Raw genomic sequence first — 21,658 nt, forward strand, 5'->3', positions numbered from 1 at the left:
AGCTGTTGGATCTGCACTAGGGTTTTGACCCAAAATGAAAAACAAAATCCTACCACATCTTTTCTATTCTGCCCGTGTTTCCCCCATGCACTTCTCCATTATACTCTACCTACTCCCTTACAGACAAAACTTTAACAGAGACCAAGCTGCAAACCACTTCATGATCTTTCAATCTTTATTTTGTCTTATCACTGCCATATGCTCTGAACTGTTAATGTCCATCTCCTCTCAGCCCCAATCTCCTGCCCTCTCCCCATACCTTCACGCTCTGACCAATCAACTATCCATCAACCTCTGCCTTAAATGTACATAAAGGCTTGACCCACTCTGAAGACATTTAGTCTCCTTGCCTCAGATTGGTGTCACCCAAAGCAAACATACCAGCTACTTTGCTCACCACTTCCCAGTCTCTTCAAAGTATCACACAAGGACTTGGTCATGTATCTTCTGTTATGACTACAAGACTACTTCTCTCTCTCTCTATTTCATCTGCTATGAAGTGCCCATGGAAAGATTCGCCATTGCAGGAGGATGTAAGTTGTTTTAAGTGGCTATGGTACTTCTGACTTGCTCATGCTTGTTTAAAGAAGTTGAAATAAATACATTTTAAAACATGCGCAAAGAAGAGAGGGGAGAAACAGAGGAGCAAGAAGAAAAGATTAAAGTATAAAAGCACAGCAGGGGATTAAATTACATGTACAGGAGGGAGAATAGGAAACTGTAGGTTGAATATAGGCAAGCATCAAATGCAACAGGGTTACACAAAAGGACAACGCAGCATAAAGAGAGCATGCAAGGAAAAGAAATAGCACAAGAAGCGATAGATGTTCAAAATGTACATGAGGGAGCAAGTTATTTCAGTGAAGTAGTGAGCAGCTCTTGTAGGGCCACATAATTTTCTGATATGGTCCTCCAATTCAAGTGCTTCAAAGACAATAAGAATTTTAGTTCAATGGTTCAATCAATGGCTCCAGTTAATATCAGAGAACCTACCTGGTACACAACTTGAAATTCTTACACTTCATAGACATCCAGGAAAACAGAAGAGAGCCCCAAAGAATGAATAACAGAAAAAAAACAACAGAACCCCAAAGCACCTCTCTTCCCCCAAGTACAAGCATCAGTAATCCACCACCCACCAAGCAAGCAATAGCAAAGCCCCCAAAGAGAGACCATGATCTGCAGTCCAATAAGGCTTTTGTATGGCAATCAATTAACAATTTTTATGACTGTTCCAGCCTCACTATATTTGCTGTCCAGAATAAAGCAGTACTCTAAATGTCTAATTGCAGCATTATAAGCCAGCACACACTTGTACAAGAGTCCCTGAGATACTTTGCAATTTAGCAAATGAAATTCTAAATTTTGAAAAGTGAATGAGGAAGGGTGTCAATTCAGTATAGATTATAGCACCATCTATGACAGCTGGTGGATGGATATACTCAGCTTGAACATACATTTATGCACAAATTAAAGTACAGTAATCAATTACATTAAATGTAGAGGAATACAGAAGTCAAACAATAGAGGCAGAACTTGTAGAGAGAAAAAAATCAGCTAAAGTTAATGTACAAACGGAAGCAGAATGAACAGAAATGATGGAAAGTTTGGTGAATAAATGAATGAAATGACAGATGAGCCAACACAACAGTTGGATGCAAGATATTACTGCTATGAAAGTTTTAGAGTCTTGCCTTTGGTCCAAATCCTTCATGCCAACTTTGTTTAGGAAGCTGGTGCCATCTGCCCACATTTGGCCCATAGACCTCTAAACCTCTCCTATCCATGTAATTATCTGGATGGCTTTTAAACATTGATAATGTGCCTGCCTCAACCACCATCTCTGGCAGCTCATTCCAAATACACAAGCACCTTCGCATGAAGAAGCTGCCCCTGATGTCCCCTTCAAACTTCCTGCATCCATCTTAAATATATGCCCTCTTGTTTTTAAACTTTTCCTCACTAGGAAAAAGACAACGTTTTCATTACCTATGCCCCTCATGATCTTGCACACCTCAATCTCCCACATTCCAGTAAACTAAGCCCTACTCTAGTCTGACTGAAGTGCTTCTTCAACCATGAATCTTCACAACTATCTCTCCTTGTGAAACTCTCCCATTTACGGTGCTACCTACCACAGTCTGTTTAAAAAATGAACATTGAAGATCTGTCTCTCACACAATGTCTTCTGCAGCATACACAACAAAATGATGACTTCTATCAACGTGATCCTTTGATTATCCTGGAGTGAGATGTAGCTAGTTATATTTGAAATGCGAATACTATTCTAGCATAGGGGCAGTTAGATCCAAAAAAAAATAATGGGACAGTCTTAAGCTTTGGTCATATCTGGTGTGAAACTTGAGCCCACGAGTTCTTGACAAATGCAGGAGTATCACCACTGAGCACGCAACTTAAAAGATCAGTTTGTTTATAAATAAAAAAATAGTTGAACAGCAACCTTGATGGTGCATTGTTCCTCTTGTTCTTTTGAGTATGAAACATACAAGTGAGGAGGAGGAATAGGCCAATCAGCCCACTGAACCTACTTAATAAAAATATTCCCCTGCCGATAAAATTAGAATGGCTTGGGAGTATGATTTAAATATCTCTTTATCTGATGAGACTTGGGACTCAATTCTCAAATTGGTTAATTCAACCTCTCTTTGTGCTCGCCACTGTCTTTTACAGTTTAAGATTGTTCATAGAGCCCATATGTCTAAATCTAAACTATCCCGATTTTACCCTAATATTAGTCCTCTTTGTGATAAATGCAAAAGGGGCGAGGCCTCTCTTATTCATATGTACTGGTTTTGTCCTAGCTTGGAGAAATTTTGGAAAGATGTCTTCATAATTTTATCTTATATTCTGAATCACCACCTAGAACCTAACCCTTTAATTGCTTTGTTTGGTTTTTTGGGTGAGACAGATTTACGTTTGAGTTCGACTAAGTGTCGAATATTATCTTTTGCTTCTCTCCTGGCTAGATGTTTAATCCTCCTTAGATGGAGAGATGTTGCCCCGCCCACGCATGCTCAATGGCTTAACGATATTATGTCCTGCTTAGACCTTGAAAAAATTCATTATTCAGTTCTTAATTCGGATATAAAGTTCCATAAGGTCTGGGGACCTTTTATTGAGTACTTTCATAACCTTCCTCTTAATTAAGGTTTTTTTTTTCTCGGTCCCTTGCTTTCAGCTCTTTTTTTTTGGGAGTAGGCATTAATATCTTCTGTTGCTAAGTGTATTTACAGTTTTGGGGGTTTGATTGTCCTGATTTATATTCTCTATATTGTGTTGTGGTTGGTCTGGAGTTCTTTTTTGTGTTGCGGGGCTTGGGGAGGATACTAAATTTACGTCTTCAATTTGGGTGCTTTCTCAATGATCTTTTTTGTATTATATTATTATTGTATGTTTATTTTTGCACTGTATTAATGTTCTTCATTTTGATTTGGGTTTTTTTTCTATCTATAGTGATGTAGAAAATGCATTAAAAAACTAATTAAAAAAAAATTGATTTTATTGTCACCTCAACTCTACATATCAAACTACTGTGACCATGACCTTTAACCCTTTTTATCATGCATTTATCTAACACATGTTAAAATGTTTGCTCCCATCATTTGAAGATATTTTATATAACTCTGACAGAAATGACTTCACCTTGCTTGTTTCAAATGGCTCCTGATTTCAAAATAATGATCCAGATTTTCAATTCTTCCATGGGGAAAAGTGTCCTCATGCCTACTTTATGTAAACCCCTCAGGACCTTGTACGTTAAAACAAGTTTCTTCTCATTGTTACTTACTCTAGCACTCACTAACTAAGCCTATCCAACTTATCAGCATAACATAACATGCTTATTCCAAATAGTAACTAGTAAAACATGAGATACACAACTATATACAATGCATTAACATTCTTAAAGGAGATCAATGCACGCTGTGGTCCTGATATGGATTCACTTCCACAACGCACCAAGAATATTTACAGGACACCTTCCAAATCAACAGTACTGCTGAGCCAAAAGGACCAGGCAACCAAGGTATGGAACACCACCAGCTAGAAGTTGCCCTCCAAGCACATACCACCCTGACTTGGAAATACCACTTCACTACCATAGGGTTAAGACCCTGTAACTTTCTCCTGAACAGCATAGTGGGTATACCCACACCTCAAGGATAACAGTAATCCAAGAAGGCAGCTCACCACCACCTTCCCAAAGGTAATTGGGGAAGACAACTAAATACTGGCTCAAAATGCAAAGCTCACATTCATTGCATGGAAAAAATAATCTTTGAATGTAAACATATCAAAGGTTATTAGTAGTAAAATAAGGGGGAATGACACAAACTTCTTACAGTTGTGAACAATGAGTTTTCTAGAAACTGACAATTAGCTTCACCAATTTCTCTTGTTGCTGCATTTTGCCTCCTGCTAAGCAGGCGACATTGCTCAGTAAATATTGACAGTAGAGAATGTAGTATGCTTTATTAATTCACTGATTTCTTGTAGTTTAAGTTTTTGAAGAATAGTAATTCAAGTTAGACAACTTTAAACTACAAACTGTAAGCAGCACATTGTTCTGATCTAACATTAACTAACTTTTATTGGAATATGCGATATTTATGACTTGCTGACTAAAAATCCCATTCCATTGTGCTGCCTACAATCACCATCTGGGTCAATTTTGTGAGGCATCTGTTGTTCCTTGCTATTATGCTACCTTATAAGAAATTGCAGTCAGAAACTATTGCTGCCTGCTTTCAATACATATAGTATAATTTTATCAGATCTCAGACTTTTAATTGCTATGACAGAACAGCAGCATAAATGAATACAGAATAAACTTCAACTTCTATTCCTTCACCTGCTGGATGAATGAGTTAAACCCAGAGAGATGATGAAGCTGCATTAGCTAAAGTTTTCCCTGGGAACTGAGTCCTGCAGGACAAGCATACCAATTAGAAAATTGGTCATTCTTATTTTTCAGCAAGTCAGTCATACTCCTCAAATGGAAAATCAAAGCAATGGGCATTGGATGTGTTGACTTCTGTGCTCAATTCTCCAAGATTTATGTTTATGTCATCGCAGGACCCATGCTGACTCAATGCCCATGCTTCACAATGAGCTCAATAGTCCTCTTCCCAAGGCCCTATTTAATTAATATCAGGGAAATTACAGGAGCAAACAGAGATGCTTGAAGTACATTATAAAAAGTAAAAGCATATTCTTCAAATACACGCCCTTCTCCTTGAGGAATACTGTTGTCATCTTAAACAAATGTGCCAAAAAAATCTACTCCCAACTCATTTCCTAAGTGCAATCAAACACTTAGATTAATCACATCCTTGATTAAGGACTATCCTAGCTCCAGAAAATAACATCAATTACTGTGAGAGAGATGCTTAGCAGCAATGCTCCCCAGTTTTGCGGCAAATTAGATTTTGAGGGGCCAGGGCTATCTAAAGTCGAGGTGAACTAACGAGAAGATTCCCACTATCTGCCAATAACCTTGGCCAAACAACTTCAAAAGGACTGTATCAAACAAATCAGCAATAACACATCGCCCTCACTGACAATCAACACAGGTGTACTTGAAGGATGCATGCTTATAGCTCACTGCCCTACTCCCTCTACACTGAGGTAGCATTTATAAATTCACCCCTAACACCACTGTTGTTGGTAGGATCTCGAATGGTGATGGGATGGTGACAGATTGAGTGGCGTCGCAACAAATAGCTCGCAATGAATAGCAGCAAGATTAAGGAACAGGTTATGGAATTCAGGAAGGAGAAAGTTGGGTGAGCTCCCACCAGTCCTTGTCCAGGGGTCAGCAGTGAAAAGGGTGATCAGCTTCAAGTTCCTGGGTGTCAACATCCCAGAAGAATTTATCCAGGACTCAGCACATTGATGCAATCGAAGGTTCATTTATTGTCAAAGTATGCATGTATAATACAACTCTGACATGAGCCTTCTCCAAAGAGCCATGAGATACAGAAAGACCATGGGTGTTGTTGAAGAAAATACATCAACTCCTCCCCTTCCCTGGCAGGAAAAGAAACAAAACTCGCAAATCCCAAGACCCCACTCCACCCCTTCCCTTGCAGAAAAAAACAGCTACAATGGCATCAAATCATCTCCTCACCACAACAAAAAGAACATTGACAATAGCATCAAAACCCCCAACCCCCTCTCTCACACAAAATTAACAGATCACCCACCCGCCAACTGGCCACAAGAAAAGCACTGAAATACTGAAGGAGACCAGTAACTACATAAATCTCAGAATATCGAAAGCGTCTTTCTGCCAGCATACGAGGAGAGCAGCCACATAAACTCCGTCCTTCTGTGAAGGGGAACCACCATGCCAGGTCTGAACGCCGCCGACCTGGTTGCTAACCATTGTCACCTCAGTAGCCTCCACTGGGAGTGATCGCCGGCCACCTCCGCATTCAATTTGGTGCTTCAATCACAAAGAGGGGTTGCCAGGGGCTCGACTTTGTACGGAATTTGAGGGATTTGGCAATGGCACCAGAGACTCCTGTGAATTTCTACAGATGTATGGTGGAGAGTGCTGACCCAGAGTCTGGCACGGGGCTTTCAATGTGCAGGACTGCAAGAGGCTGCAGATGGTTTTGAACTCAGTCAGCTGCATTGTGACAAAACCGCCCCCAACACTGAGGACATCTTCAAGAGGAGGTGCCTCAAGAAGTCAGCATCCACTGCCGAGGATCCACTCCATCCAGGACATGCCTCCTCTTGTTATTGCATTCAGACAGGAGGCACAGGAGCCTGAAGAAACACATATCTCCCTTCTGACATCAAACTTCTCAACAGCCAATGAACACTAACTCGTTATTCCTTTTTATTTTGCATTTTTTCTTTTTGTAATTTATAGTTACGTCTTTGCCCTGGACTGCTGCCACACAACAAATTTTACATCATCCACAATGATAATAAACTTGTTTTGGAAAAGCAATAAGAATGTTCATGAAATTTGAAATCAAAGTCTCCCCTCGTAAGAAGTGATCATGAAATTTCTGCCAAGATTGCTGTTAACCGTGGAAGCAATGCAGGTGGACATCCATTAAAATATATAGTTCCATGTATCAGAAACTATGTACATATATTTAAACTGTTTAAACCTCTCTCACCACTATCAGTGTCCAATAATTATCCTACCTGTCTCCATTTGCTTTCTTAACAAGAATGTAATGTTCTTAACCTTCGGGTCCTCCAGCCCCATTTCTAAATCCAAGGAGCACTGAAAGGTTGCAGCCACAGTCTAGGTAGCCTGGACCATTCAGACCAAGTGACTGCCAGCCATTAACTTTATTTTTAAACACATTCAGTTCCTTTACCTCTCTCCTCTGTTCCTGCAATATTGTTAACAAGTTCTTCTTTGGAAATGACAAGTAAGCTCTGGCCTGAATGGTCATTCTTCCAAGCTTAACAGAGTTAGGCGTTAAGGGTTTATCTTGCTGGTCTGAACTAGTCTGGAGTCTGGCAAGGATCAAGACTTTTCAGCCTTGATTCAAGGAGCTACACAGTGACAATTTACATAACAATAGAGTACAGCAAATGTGGAGGAAAAAAAGCATGATTAAAAGCAACTCAATTTTTGACAGAAAATAAGCACTTTATTATGAGCAAAGTTGTCCTTCAACTCTAATACCCCAACTACAAATTTCTGCTGAAGGATCAGCTAAAATCAGTCTCAAATTTCTAAACTAAGCACAGTAGTTACACAGAAAAGAGACAGTCAAAAAACAAAAGGACAAAGGGAATGGATGTTTAGGTACACAAACTAATGTAGTACCACACAACAGTGGACCATGATTAAAAAGCATCACTGAGCTTTGTCTCATTAAGTGAAACTCAGGGGAAGGGAGTAACATTATAGTTTCACAGAAGCTTAGATCAATCCCATTTAGTGCACTTGCATTTAATGCCAAGTGTCACCTCAAAGAGGACCTACCAGAAAGCATATTTGTCATAATGATACAAAGCTTTTCAGGGTCACATTGCAGACATCCCACCCTGCAAAAGCTCATTATCAGGGAGGTAACATCCCTCCCCCCCCCCCCCAATCGACCTCCAAGGGTGTATAGGACATTTGATTAGGAAAGAACACAACAATTTATTTGATCACATATTGAAACTATTGGCAGTCTCAAGGCTAGTAGCTATATGATAATGCAAGTAGCTTTTCTATTTCTTTTGCAAACTTTCCTTGTACTGTGATGTGGCTTGCTTGGCAGATTTGACAATTTGCAAGTCTACAGGGAGTTTGGCCTCATTACGTAGGACATCAATAGAGTAGCTCCTTAGCAGCTGGCCAGCTAGTTTAAATAACGTTAGCTATGCTAATGAACCAATGACACCTGTTAAGCTCACTCAACATGTCTTTTACAGTCATTTAACCTACCATGGGCAATAGAAAAGTCACTGTTGCAAACAGTGCAGTGAGCAACACTGTCATTATTTTTGACCCCTATTAGGCAAGGGTACACTTTAGTGTAGTCTGGGGTGAAGTACGTTTTATATTTTCTCTTTATGGAATACTGCCATGGTGCTGCAGGACACTAAACTGAACTGATGGACAATGAGAGAGAGAGGTTGACTGTAAAGCCCACCCACAGAGAAAACTGATAGGTTTAGCACAAAGAGAGACCAATCAGGATGCTCTCTCTGTCACTCGCTCTCTCTCTCTCTCTCTCTCTCTCAAAAGAAAAAAAATCGATTTCCAGGATATTGTATATAATTTGCGGGCATCAGGGAGCCACTATCAATATGCGAGAGACTCCCAGAACTTCCGGGAGAGGTGGGATGTCTGAGATTGCATAAATCTGTTTTGGATTCTGCCAACTGCAGAAAATTGACCAGTGATCTAAAAGAAGTCAACAGACTTGAGCTTGGGCAATCTGGGTGAAAATTTATTAGCATAGGGAAGTAAACCAATAGCTCAGTGAATGGGAGAAGAAATAAGAGAGTGAAAGACCTTTTGTTACTGTGTCTAATGTCTGTTCACTTCTTTCAAAGGGACACGTGCTGAAAACAAAATGTGGATGATGAAAGAGAAACAAAAAAATACAGAAATTATTTGGCAAATTGGGTAACATACGAGGCAAAGACTGCAAGCTTAGTGCTTCAGGCTTGCAGTCTTTCACCAGGCCTGCTTTCTAAATGCTTGTTTATCAGTTCAGGCTATCTAGATCTTGGCAACAGAATCTACTTGCATTTTTTGGCTTGGGCTGAAAGTTTCTTGCTTAATATGTGGATGCCTCTCATTTATAATACAGTGGGCACCAGGGATGAATATTGCTCACTGAAGTCTGAGAAAATGCAATCAATTCTTAGTAAATTCTTATAAAAATAGTTTGAAAATACATCCAGAGTGGCTATGTTCAAACTGATTTTGTTACCAGCAGAACATTATTTCATATTTTGTCTTATAAACATTGGAGCAAAAAGCCAATAACAGAACATCTTACTATGAAATATTATCAAGCCCAGCTTATGAAAATTATAAGCAAAAAACTCAAATTAAGGTTCACTGCATAAACAGTGATTGGGGTAACTGTATTTCCCTAATAATTACCTGCACATCTCTATTAATTGAAGCTATCAATTAAATTCTAAATTCTGAAGGCTAAATTGTATTTATTTATTTTCCTCCTCCATGCCCAAACCCTACCCTCCGATTGTCATTTAAATGTTATGCTGGCCAACTTAAGGGCGAATCATCCAGCTGGTGAATGGCAGAATCAAACAATACACAGATCACTGGGCCGAAGCCCTGCTTTGTGACAACTACAACATCAAAACACAATGCTTCTGTACTGCATCAGCCTTGAGATTCAGCTGGCAATATCATTGTCACTGAATAAAACAGGTTTTTAAAATATAGAGTTCAACATTAGTATCTTTGCAGCTGTTAAGCCTTTGGTTCCTGCTACATGCCCCCACCCCCCAAAACACCAGTTTCAATAACTTCCCAACCACTTTGCCAGTCAGTCTCAGCTTTCTATTCAACTCTTAGCCCCAGATGAACTTGTGCTTCAATCGTCTGTGTCACAAAGTCTGGCTGCATCAACCGGCACAATGCTTCCTCTTACTGCATCCCTCACACAAGTGACTATTTGCCAAACTGCAAGATCCTTGCGTGATCGTCACCTCCAATGACCTCCCATCCAGAAAATACCACAAGCTACCCTCACTCAATTTGTGGCACGTGATATTTTTCTGTTACACTTCTGACCATGCTAATAATCAACTCCACATTTCCCAATCTACTCTATTTGAAATTTTCAATTAGGTGTTTAAATTCTAAGGCCCCAGCTAATCCTTGACCATTGCATATCCCTGTTACCTAACTTTCTCCTCTCCTGAAGTCACAAATATTTTACCAGATACTCTCCCCCAGAATTTCTCCATTACCCTCAACATTCACTCCCTTCACACCACGTGCCTGCAGTGTGTAGCATCAACAAACATACATTCCAGTTACCTGCCTAGATTACTCATGTAGCACATCGTAGAAGGACAAGTTTGCCAGGAAATGTAAACTCTGAACATGAACCAGGAACTGGTTCCCTTCCAACTCGTGTACCACCTCGACTTGAAAAAGTACTTCAGGTTTCAAGCATTTAAATTTGGCAGCACAGCAGGCACAGCTGCAGCAAAAGAACTGCAGTGGTTCAAGGAGGCAGTTCACCAGTAGCCTCAAAAAGAAAGTCAGGGATGGGGAAAAGTGCTGGTACTGTCTCAAGGGAAGATCCTGAAAATTATAATTAAAAATATCCCTCCATTTTTCCCTTCAAGATGCCTTTGAAAAATTCACCTCCTTAAGTCTTCCTGAATAAATCCCTCAAATTTAAATGCCTTTTTCCAGTACAGCCAGATATGACAATTCTGTAGCTAGACACAGGAGAGACAAGTAGGTAGTTCTCCCAATTATTTGAGCTGCTGGTGAGAGTAGAGGTGTAGGGATAAGCATTACCCCCGTGGCTGCAGAGAAAGTAAGGAACTGGAATGGATGCGTAACCCAGGGCTCACAGACAGTGAGGTCCCCACGAAAAGCAGAAAGAGATGGAAAGAAGATATGACTGATGTTACACCTAAATAAGGTGAGTGGTGGGCAGAGGGAGACAGGCTGTAGGATGATGAAGAGGAGGTACAAGAAGCTGTAGATGCTAGAATCTGATTATTAAGGAAGGTGATTAGTGGAACTAAATAAAGGAATGGTGGGCCGATGAAATACTTGGGAGAAAGGGTAAGAAATCAGAAGGGTACAGTGTGTGGATGATAAGCAGATGGAACCAGGTAGGGAGGTGAGTACCTAGGTGGATTAAAAGTAGAGAAGAAAGAGTGCCCACCACCCATTCTTCATTTGGTTTCACTTACCACCTTCCTTGATAATCAGAATCTGCCCCCCCTTATCTATCTCACAATTCCACAATTCTCCACCTGCCCACCATCTCCCAACTCACTACTGGCTCCTGCCTCACCTCTGTACACAGACGATGTTTCCACTACACACTTAGTCCTGAAACAAAAACATTGACTATCTCTTCAACTCCACAAATGCTGGTCAATTTAATGAATTCCTTCAGCAGTTTGTGTTTTTGGTTGCAGTTAAATTACAAACATCTGTTTACTTAAAATGTACTCAATGTGCTCCAATGCCTATTTGGTCAAATATTTATGTTTTTGACCTGCAATGGTATTGATTGCCTTAATCTAATTATTGTGCAACTTATGTCAACTGTACAGTTACCCATACTACCTTCGTTTATTACAAGAAACTGAATTGTAAGTGTTGTTTAATTAATAAGAAACTCAGTAATTCTTCTCAGTTGGTTATCTTCAATATTAACACAACTGACTGATGAAATAAAAAAAAATCAATAAAGGGATAATTAATTATAATGATTTGAAGGAATACCAATGACTTTCCTTCTAAAAATAAACTTCAGCAGTGAGCTGAAATGCAGTCAATATCTGACTTAACGACAACTAATGTACCTCCCCAAAATAATCTTTTGTATATATTAAACAGTTTGCCATTAAAATATAATTGGAATTAACAACATTTTGAGGAAGGGAGGCACTGTTTCATGACTCCAGTTTGCAATGCAACTGAAAACAAGTCAGTGTGTCCAGCGTATGATTCGCAGCTCTATCAGCTGCCCATTATTTTGGCAGACACCCTCTACTTCACACACTGTGCTAAGTTTGGAAACCTATGTTGACATTAGTTCAGTGTACATAAATGGAGATGGACCACAGTAGTTCAGCAAGAATGCCAACACATCATCACCCCATTCCTCCATTGGTGAGTCAAGAAATTCCTTTACCTTGTGCATTTAGAGAACTGCATTTTATTGATGTGAGAAGACATTTTTTAAAATTTTGTCTGCTCTGGAAATAAGACTTGAAATTGCGAAGAATGGAAAAACGATGTGCTGATTAGTTAACAGTGAATCTTGGAAACTGAAGTAGTATGGATTTCAATGGAGAATCTCTGAAAGATACTGAGGTACTTAAACACACCGTAGCTTTACTGTATATTGTACAAAATTGCCTTCCCACTCATAAAAAGAAATCTAATTAAGCTCAAATTTCTCCATGGCATGAGTTAATGAACCATTCATTAATGACACATAAACAAGGAAACAGATAATTAAAGACCAGGTACCATGGCACAGATGATGGTTACATAAATCATTTGAGGCAAGTAATTATTAACCACTGGGTGAAGCCTACAGTTTTGGCCCTGTGCTTTGCAGTGATGCTGAGCAGACCAATCATAGCAGAATGAACGTGGCAAAACCTTGTGCACTCTGTATCTGCTGGAGACAATGGTGAAATTCTCCAGTCAACTTAGCTGCTGCTACTTGAAGTTGTATTACAACACATACTTTCTGCTTTAAGATACCGTGGCCACTACTCCATACACACTCACACTTCCACCTGTTGCAATTTGTCTTGTGTCTCAAACCCACCCAGAAACATTCAACAACCTGAATTTACACAGCAGCTTTACCTTTTTAAAATGCCCCAAAGTACTCCACAAGTGCTTAGACCAATGCAAAGTAAATTTTAAGGAACAACATTAAGGAAGAAAGAAATATTATGTTTGGAAGAAATTCCAGAAACAGCATAACCAACAAATAAAAGTGATCGAGGATGAAGTGCACAGTCAGTGGCATACAAATCCAACCTTTTGAACGGATCTGCTGAGAGTTATGGAAGTTGTTAGTGTCTGGGAGGATTTTGCCAGTAAATGGTGTGCATGGGAATTGAAATGGCAGAGTTGTAATCGCGCTGCCGTCTGAGTACCTGGCACCGAGAGGGAAGTAATAAATTCTACAAATTCGTTGCAGTACAGTATTACTCTCTCCAGCGTTCACTAACAATGCATTTGTGCCGCTTTACCCTCACCCACGGCAAAGGAAGCGCTGCATTAACGCTGCACATTCACTCAAACGCGCTACTAATCTTACTTCCTGGTCTCAAGATTCCTGACTGCTCCCTTTCCCTCCCCCTTTTACGTGCAGAGCTCCAAACTGGATTGTAGCCTCCACCCCTGACACCTCTTTCCCTTTTAGTTCTTACCTGCTTTTATCAACAGATCCAGCTGATTACGTCCCTCGTAAAGGGCTGTGGCCATCTTAACCCCCACCCCGCCCCCTAAACAATGGCAATAAAAGAGCAGTAACTCTTATTGCAGGACTCGGGCAATGATGCAGTCTTCCTCAGCCAAAGTAAAGGGGAAAACCATCCGGAAATCAGCTGCAGACCAAGCTCGGCAACTCCAGATAGGGGTGGAGAGGGAAGCGCGTTGGGCGCCAACCCTGCGGACTGCTCCTGCACCAGGGAAGGGAGTTGGGTTGCCCCTTGTACTGGATGCCCACTACCGCCCGAGGCTGCCATTCGCCGCCCCATGCCTTTGGCCGCGGGAGGGTACGGCGGGGCTGCAGCCCAGCCACCTCCGGCGCCCGGTGCAATGGTCGGCGCCAATGTTTTGCTAGACTTCCTGGAGAAAGGTCGATCCATGTGGAGAGTGAATGGGCGGCTTAGTGCAGGCAGCGGCTCTTGCTGAGGCGCCGTTCACCGAGCCCCTGGACAAGCAGCCAGAACCCGGCCGTCCTGGCCCACGCTCGGGGGCAAGGGGAAACGGAAGCCACATTTGTGGACACACGCCCGCATCGCATCCTCTACCTCTTTATTTTAACCAGAATAATATTTGATTTGAAAAGTAGTCAGCTGACATGATTTTAGCCCTCCCCTTTCTCTATCGTTAAATATTCAGTGTTTCAAGAAACGTTTTTCACAGACTACTTTTTTTGAAAATTTGTGCTTGTAAATTTACTGTAATTTTAAATTTCGGCAGGCAAAAATACTAAATGTGCATATTTCAAAAAAGTTCAAAATTCTGTTAAATGCTGACCGGAAATTTATATTGTGCCTTTCTTAGTATCAGGGTGTTCTTAACTGATGCCATTCCGAAGTAACTTCATTGATGATACAAAAGAAATGCATCAGCCAATTTACACACATCAAGATTTTGTGAGTTTCTTTCTGTACAGTATCTTGAGAAAATAACTGGAGTGCAGTGGTACACGGTGAAAATTCCAGACATCCAGACTTAACCTTGAATTTGCGTATTGGAGCACAAGGCTCTGCATGGGGGCTTGAACTGTGCGTGTATATCAGAAATAGCAAGTGTGGGTCTGAATTGATTGCTGTGTATGTATTCCTGAACTCGGCCCAGAGTATGTGAACTGCAGCTTATGTTCCAAGTAATATAGCAGACTGGAATCTGGGTGTTAGCACATACTGTAGTTAGGCTGTGAGTATAGACTGTAGCTTAGGAACATTTGGAGCTATCTCTGTCGATCATAACTTAGGGCTGTGTGTGGATCATAATTCTGGGTTTTGCATGTTAAAAGGAAATCTGTTATCAAAGTACATATATGTCACTATACAACCCTGAGATTTATTTTCTTGCAGACATTCACAGTAGGACAAATAAATACAGCAGAATCAATGATAAAATAAACAAAAAGATTGACAAGAAAATGCATGTGGATTGCAGTTGGATTATGACTTGGAGTTATGCACGTGGTGGTTTGTGACTTGGAGCAGTACACGTGAAGTGTGTCTTAGGGCCTAGCATGTGGATTGTAACTGGGTTGTGCTTATGAAACATAATTTGGTACTGTACATGTGACCTGTGAATATGAGAAATACCTCGCAACTGAATGTGTTGTCGTGAACATGAGACTGTGGCGTGGACCCAAACATGTTTGAATCTGAGCACAGGGCCTTACCTATGGACCGTTTCAGAGTTAGTAAGCCATCAAAGTAAGAAGAACATTTGATGTTGATGACATTGAGTTTATGTGGGCTCTATCACAGGCAATATACACTGAGTTCCATGATCTTCGTTTAAACTCGTCTGTGACTACCAATCAGCTCAGGTCTGGGCAGCGGGAAGGAGCTATCGATGTTCTTGGTGGTTCAGGGTCACCAGTGCCTGGGCACATGAGCTTGATGGCATCATGGTGCAGCAGAAAAGTGAGTCATTTCGTGTGAGTTTTAAACTCATGACCTGTCGTTGGTTAAAAGCACATGAAAAGAAATTCAGTTGCATATAATCTCAATATAATATACTTCTCAAATGTATGCCAATGAAAAATATAATATTTTTCTGGCGTGAAACTTAGTGAAGGCCAGTTGGTTAATTTGTGAGTCAGATAATTCAGCGCATTTCTGCGTATTTAATCACCTTAGCTGCATGATCTTCCATCCCGCCCACTCGGAACTCAAACCGTGCACGATGATGTGGCAGACTCTTCACCCCTGATCCCTTCAGCTGATGCCTGTCACTCACAATCCTCCAACAAATGTACTGCTGACCACCATTCCCTCCACTGTATCAATGGCCGAGCATCCCTCAAACCTCACCAGCAAACACTGAGCTCCAAGACCTCTAGCCAACCTTTGATCATAGTCATTTCCCTCCCAGCTGGGGCATCAGGCAGGAGAAGCGAGCAGCCACTATGTATGGAATGTTACACTGAAGGCAGATTTCACCAGAGAGTCAATGGCCAAAACAGTGGTTGCTCCCTACGGTGCATGAGGATTTCTTGGGAATGAGATATGGGACTATTGGAGGCACCTGATCAAATAATCTATTGTGGCGACCCACTTTCTGTGCAGGCGAACTGGCTCACAAATAGCCAGTGCACGGGGAGAGACTTTGGTAATGCAACTCTGATGTCTTTTCCGCCCGGAGAGGGCGGGCGCTAGGGATTAAATGCCAGCGCCGCAAAGTTTGAATAAACTAGTCTCGAAACGACTTACCGACTGTGTGTCGTTATTTCAGGGGTGTATATAGTACATCGCTACATTGGTGACCTCGACGGTCCAAATGAGATTTGGAGCAAAGATGACCGACTCTTCATCTGTTCACGCAGTTTCACTAAAACTGCCGGCTTTCTGGACGCTGTGACCACGCGTGTGGTTTAGCCAAGCAGAAGCCCAGTCCCAGATTTGGCAGATATCCTCTGATTCCATTCGTTACTACCACGTGGGGAGCGCCCTTGACCTGGAGACGGCTGCCCAGGTTGCGGATTTCATACAGTCTCCCCCGGAAGAATGCAAATATGAAGAATTCAAAGTGCTGCTCATTGGGACCTTTGGCCTCTCACGGCGTGAGCGAGGTGCCTGCCTGCTTCACCTGTACGGTTTGGGAGACAGACTGCCGCCAGCATTGATGAACGAGATGCTGTCCCTGTCTGACGGACATGTCCTGCCTCATGTTCAAGCAAGCGTTCCTAGAGCAACTGCCCGAGGAGATACATCTGCTGCTGGCCGATGCAGATTTCAGCGACCCCCGGAAGGTGGCGGCCTGGGCAGATGTGCAGTGTAAAGCCAAGAGGGAGAGTGTGGCATCCATCGGTCAGATTACAGGCCACGTGCCCAATAGCAGACCAGACCAGGCCCGGCAGGGGGTGCACACAAAACAGAGGCAGGAGTGAGGAGGCCAGTGAACAGTGGTGTTTCTACCACCAGCGGTGGGGCACAGAAGCCCGCCGTTGTCGCCTGGCCTGCAAGGGCCAGGGACAGCTGCCGCTAATGACTATGGCGGCAGGCCACCAGGACAGCCTCTTATACGTCTGGGACAAACAGTCGGGACGCCGCTTCTTGGTCGACACCGGAGCGGACATCAGCATCTTTCCCCCGACGGGGTCCGACACTTGCAACAGGAAGTATTCTGTTGCAGATTTTTGTATTCAATTCATCAGCAAAACAGTTGGTCAGCAAAGAAGGTTAAAGCAGGAGTGAGTCAAAAACACACCTGCAGTATTTGTTGGCTTTTGGCATCCAGCTCACCTGCTACCAGTAGAGCTCAGCACTGTGTGCTGGCTTCATAGAATTCTTGGAATCATTAAGGCACACTGTTTAACCCCATGTGAGCCAAAACATTCAGTCCCATTCTCCATAAAAGTTTTACTCAAGTGAGAGCTCTTGTATCCGATACATTTCGGCATGTCGGGTGTTTGGATAGGAGTGTGGAAGGTGAACAAGTTAAATCCAGTCAGTGGAACCAAGTGTGCAGGGTTGATCATAGACTGGTGATCAAAGGCCTTAACAATGATTCTATAACATAGTACACATGGCAGGTAATGTTAATGGAGGGTTTACTATTCAGCATTTGCAGAATGAAATCATATAAATTCCTGGAGATTATGGTATAACAACAAAAAGAAAAACTGCATCTTTTCCTAAAAACACTAAAACTCTAATTAAACTGCATGTGGAACAATAGAAACGATCAATGTAGCATGCTGTTTCATTACAATGTGGTTTCACAATTTCATATTTCCTTTTGGTTAAGGAGGCCATTCAGTCCACTCACTCTATGCTAGCTCACAGAGCAATCCCATTATTTCACTGATCTTCTCTGTGATCTATTCTCCACACAATCTCAACAGCTATTATGTTCTGCCCCCCCCCCCCACCCAATTCTATCAGCCTATTCCATTAGGGGCAATTTACAAATGGCCAAGTAACTTAATATGTGTTTGGCATGTGGGTGGAAACCAGAGAGCGTGGAGGAAACATGTGGATGCAAGAAGAGCTTGCAGACTCCAGAACCCCCAAGAGGTGCTGGAGATCCAGAGCAACATATACAATTTGCAAGTGGGATTCAGCAGGTCAGGCAGCATCCAATGGAAATGAATGAACAGCTGAAACCCTTCATTGGGACTGGAAAGGAAAGGGGAAGAAGCCAAAATAAAGCAGAGGATAATCTGGAACAGGGGTTACCAGTCTGTGGGCCACAGGCCACTTGTTTAATGGTATTGGTCCATGGGATAAAAAAAGTTGGGAACCCCTGATCTAGAAGGTGGTAAGTGAAGGCAGGTGGGTGGGGCAGGGGGAATGAAGTTAGAATCAGGGAGGTGATAAGTGGAAAAGGCAAAGAAGAAGGAATCTGATAGGAGAGAAGAGCGGATCATTGGAGAAAGGGAAAGAGGAGGGGCACCAGGGAGATTAAACAGGCAGCTGAGGAAAAGAGGTAAGAGGCCAGTGGGGAAATGAGGATTGGGAGGGTAAAAAAAAATTACCAGAAGTTGGAGAGATCGATGTTCATGCCATCAGGTTGGAGTCTACCTAGATGGAATGATGTGTTGCTTCTCCGGCCTGAGCGTGGTCTCAACATGGCAGAGGAGGGGGCCAAGGACCGACATTGGAATGGGAATGGGGGATAGGAATTGAACTGGTTGGCCACTGGGATATTCCACTTTTGGTGGATGGAGCCGAGATGCTTGACAAAGCAGTCTCTCAGTCTGCATCGGGTCTCACCAATGTAGGGGAGGTTGCATTGGGAGCACCGGGTATAGTAGACCACCCCAGCAGATTCACAGGTGAAGTGTTTGCTCACCTGGAAGGACTGTTTCAGGTTCTGAAAGGAGGTAAATGGGCAGCTGTAGCACTTTTACTGCTTGCAGGGGTAAATTCCAGGAGGAATGAATGGACAAGGGAATCGTGGAGGGGAGGTAGAGATCTGTTTGGTGGTAGGGTCCCATAGAGGATTGCAGAGGTTGCTAAGACTAGAGGAAACAACACACTGGGCCATGGCTACACCACCATCAGGAATGCCTACCGTGCTATCCCACACCCTCAGTTCTGAGAGTCTGATCACCTAGCTGTACTTCTACTCCCTGAGTATAGGTAGAGACCGAAGACTGCAGTATCAGTAGTGAGAATCAAGAAGATATGGACAAGAGAAGCACAGGAGCACCTACAGGACTGCTTTGAATTGGTGGACTGGACAGTATTCAGCGATTCATCTTCGAACCTGGATGAGTATGCTGCAGTTGTTACTGACTTCATTAAAACCTGTGTGGATGAGTGTGTGCCTACAAAGACCTACTGTATATTCCTAAACCAAAAGCTGTGGATGAACCTGGAGGTATGTCATCTTCTGAAGGCTAGATCTGTGGCATTCAAGCCTGGCGACCCAGGCCTGTACCAGAAAAACAGGTATGATTTGCGGAGGACTATTTCAAGGGCGAAGAGACAATTTCGAAAGAGGTTGGAAGCGATATCGGATGCACGGCAATGCTGGCAGGGTTTGCAAGACGTTACTTCCTACAAAGCGAAACCCAATAGCATGAATAGCAGCAATGAGTTCATCTGGTAGTGAAGCAGTGCTTCTATGCACGCTTTGAAAGGGAGAACACAACTACAGCTGTGAAGATCCCTGCTGCACCTGATGACCCTGTGATCTCCATCTCAGAGGCTGATGTTAGGCTGTCTTTAAAGCAAGTGAACCTTCACAAGGCGGAAGGTCCCGATGGAGTTCCTGGTAAGGCTCTGAAAACCTGTGCCAACCAACTGGCAGGAGTATTCAAGGACATTTTTAACCTCTCACTGCTACAGGGGGAAGTTCCCACTTGCTTCAAAAAGGCAAAAATTATACCAGTGCCTAAGAAGAATAATGTGAGCTGCCTTAATGGCTATCGCCTGGTAACGTTCACATTGACAGTGATGAAATGCTTTGAGAGGTTGGTCATGACTAGACTGAACTCCTGCCCCAGCAAGGACCTGGTCCCATTGCAATTTGCCCATCGCCACAATAGGTCAATGGCAAACATAATCTCAATAGCTCTCCACACGGCTTTAGACAACCTAGACAACACTAACACTAACACCTACGTCAGGATACTGTTCATCGACTATAGCTCAGCATTTAATACCATAATTCCCACAATCCTGACTGAGAAGCTGCAGAACCTGGGCCTCTGTACCTCCCTCTGCAATTGGATCCTTGACTTCCTAACTGGAAGACCACAGTCTGTGCGGATTGGTGATAACATATCCTCCTCACTGATGGTCAAAACTGACACACCTCAGGGGTGTGTGCTTAGCGCACTGCTTTACTCTCAATATACACATGACAGTGTGGCTAGCATTGCTCAAATACCACCTAAAAATTCGCTGATGATACAACCATTGTTGGTAGAATCTCAGATGGAAATGAGAGGGCGTACAGGAGTGAGATATGCCAACTAGTGGAGTGGTGCCGCAGCAACAACCTGGCACTCAACATCAGTAAGACAAAACAACTGATTGTGGATTTCAGGAAGGGTAAGACAAAGGAACACATACTAATCCTCATAGAGGGATCAGAAGTGGAGAGAGTGAGCAGCTTCAAGTTGCTGGATATCAAGATCTCTGAGGATCTAACCTAGTCCCAACATATCGATGTGGTTATAAAGAAGGCAAGACAGTGACTATACTTCATTAGGAGCTTGAAGAGATTTGGCATGTCAACAAATACACTCAAAAAATTCTACGGATGTACCATGGAGAGCATTCTGACAGGCTGCATCACTGTCTGGTATGGGGGGGTGGGGGGTTCTACTGCAGAGGACTGAAAGGAGCTGCAGAGGGTTGTAAATCTAGTCAGCTCCATCTTGGGCACTAGCCTAAGAAGTATTAGTATCAGGTTTATTATCATCAGCGTGTGACGTGTAAGTTGCACCCAGGACATCTTCAGGGAGCGGTGGCTCAGAAAGGCAGCGTCCAAGGACCCCAGCACCCAGGACATGCCCATCTCTCACTGTTACAATCAGGTAGGAGGTACAGAAGCCTGAAGGCACACACTCAGAGATTCAGAAACAGCTTCTTCCCCTCTGCCATCCGATTCCGAAATGGACATTGAACCCTTGGACACTACCTCACTTTAAAAAAAAATACAATATTTCTGTTTCTTGCATGTTTTTAATCTATTCAATATACATATACAGTAATTTATTTATTTTTCTTCCTCTATATTATGTATTGCATTGAACTGCTGCTGCTAAGTAAACAAATGTCACGTCACATGCTGATAATAAACCTGATTCCGATTCTGATTGATGTGTTGGATATGAAGGCTCATGAGGTGATAGGTAAGAACAGAGAAGGACTATCACTGTTAAGGTGGCAGGAGGATGGGGTGAACGTGCGTATCTGGAAAATGGAGGAGACGTGGGTGAGTGCAGCATCAAAGGTGGAGGAAGGGAAGCCCCATTCTTTGAAGGAGGACATCTCTGATGGGAAAACCTCATCCCGGGAACAGATGTGGCAGAGA

At 42.5% G+C, this 21,658-nt stretch overlaps 1 protein-coding gene across 7 annotated transcripts in view; it reads right to left on the reverse strand.

The window, feature by feature from the left end:
• Nucleotides 1-21,658, reverse strand: part of LOC132391484 (ETS-related transcription factor Elf-1-like) — a 165,898-nt gene that overhangs the window by 33,595 nt on the left and 110,645 nt on the right. Inside the window, exon 1 of one of the 7 annotated variants that reach the window (XM_059964748.1) lies at nt 13,624-13,693. The exons of the other annotated variants lie outside the window; for them this stretch is intronic. Within the exon in view, the coding sequence (XP_059820731.1) occupies nt 13,624-13,678 (55 nt within the window). The 5' untranslated portion in view covers nt 13,679-13,693. Of the gene's footprint in view, nt 1-13,623; nt 13,694-21,658 lie in introns of those variants that run through there. 7 annotated transcript variants of the gene reach the window in all.

The sequence above is a fragment of the Hypanus sabinus genome, chromosome 3, assembly GCF_030144855.1.
Source record: "Hypanus sabinus isolate sHypSab1 chromosome 3, sHypSab1.hap1, whole genome shotgun sequence".
NCBI classification, from domain to species: Eukaryota; Metazoa; Chordata; class Chondrichthyes; order Myliobatiformes; family Dasyatidae; genus Hypanus; species Hypanus sabinus.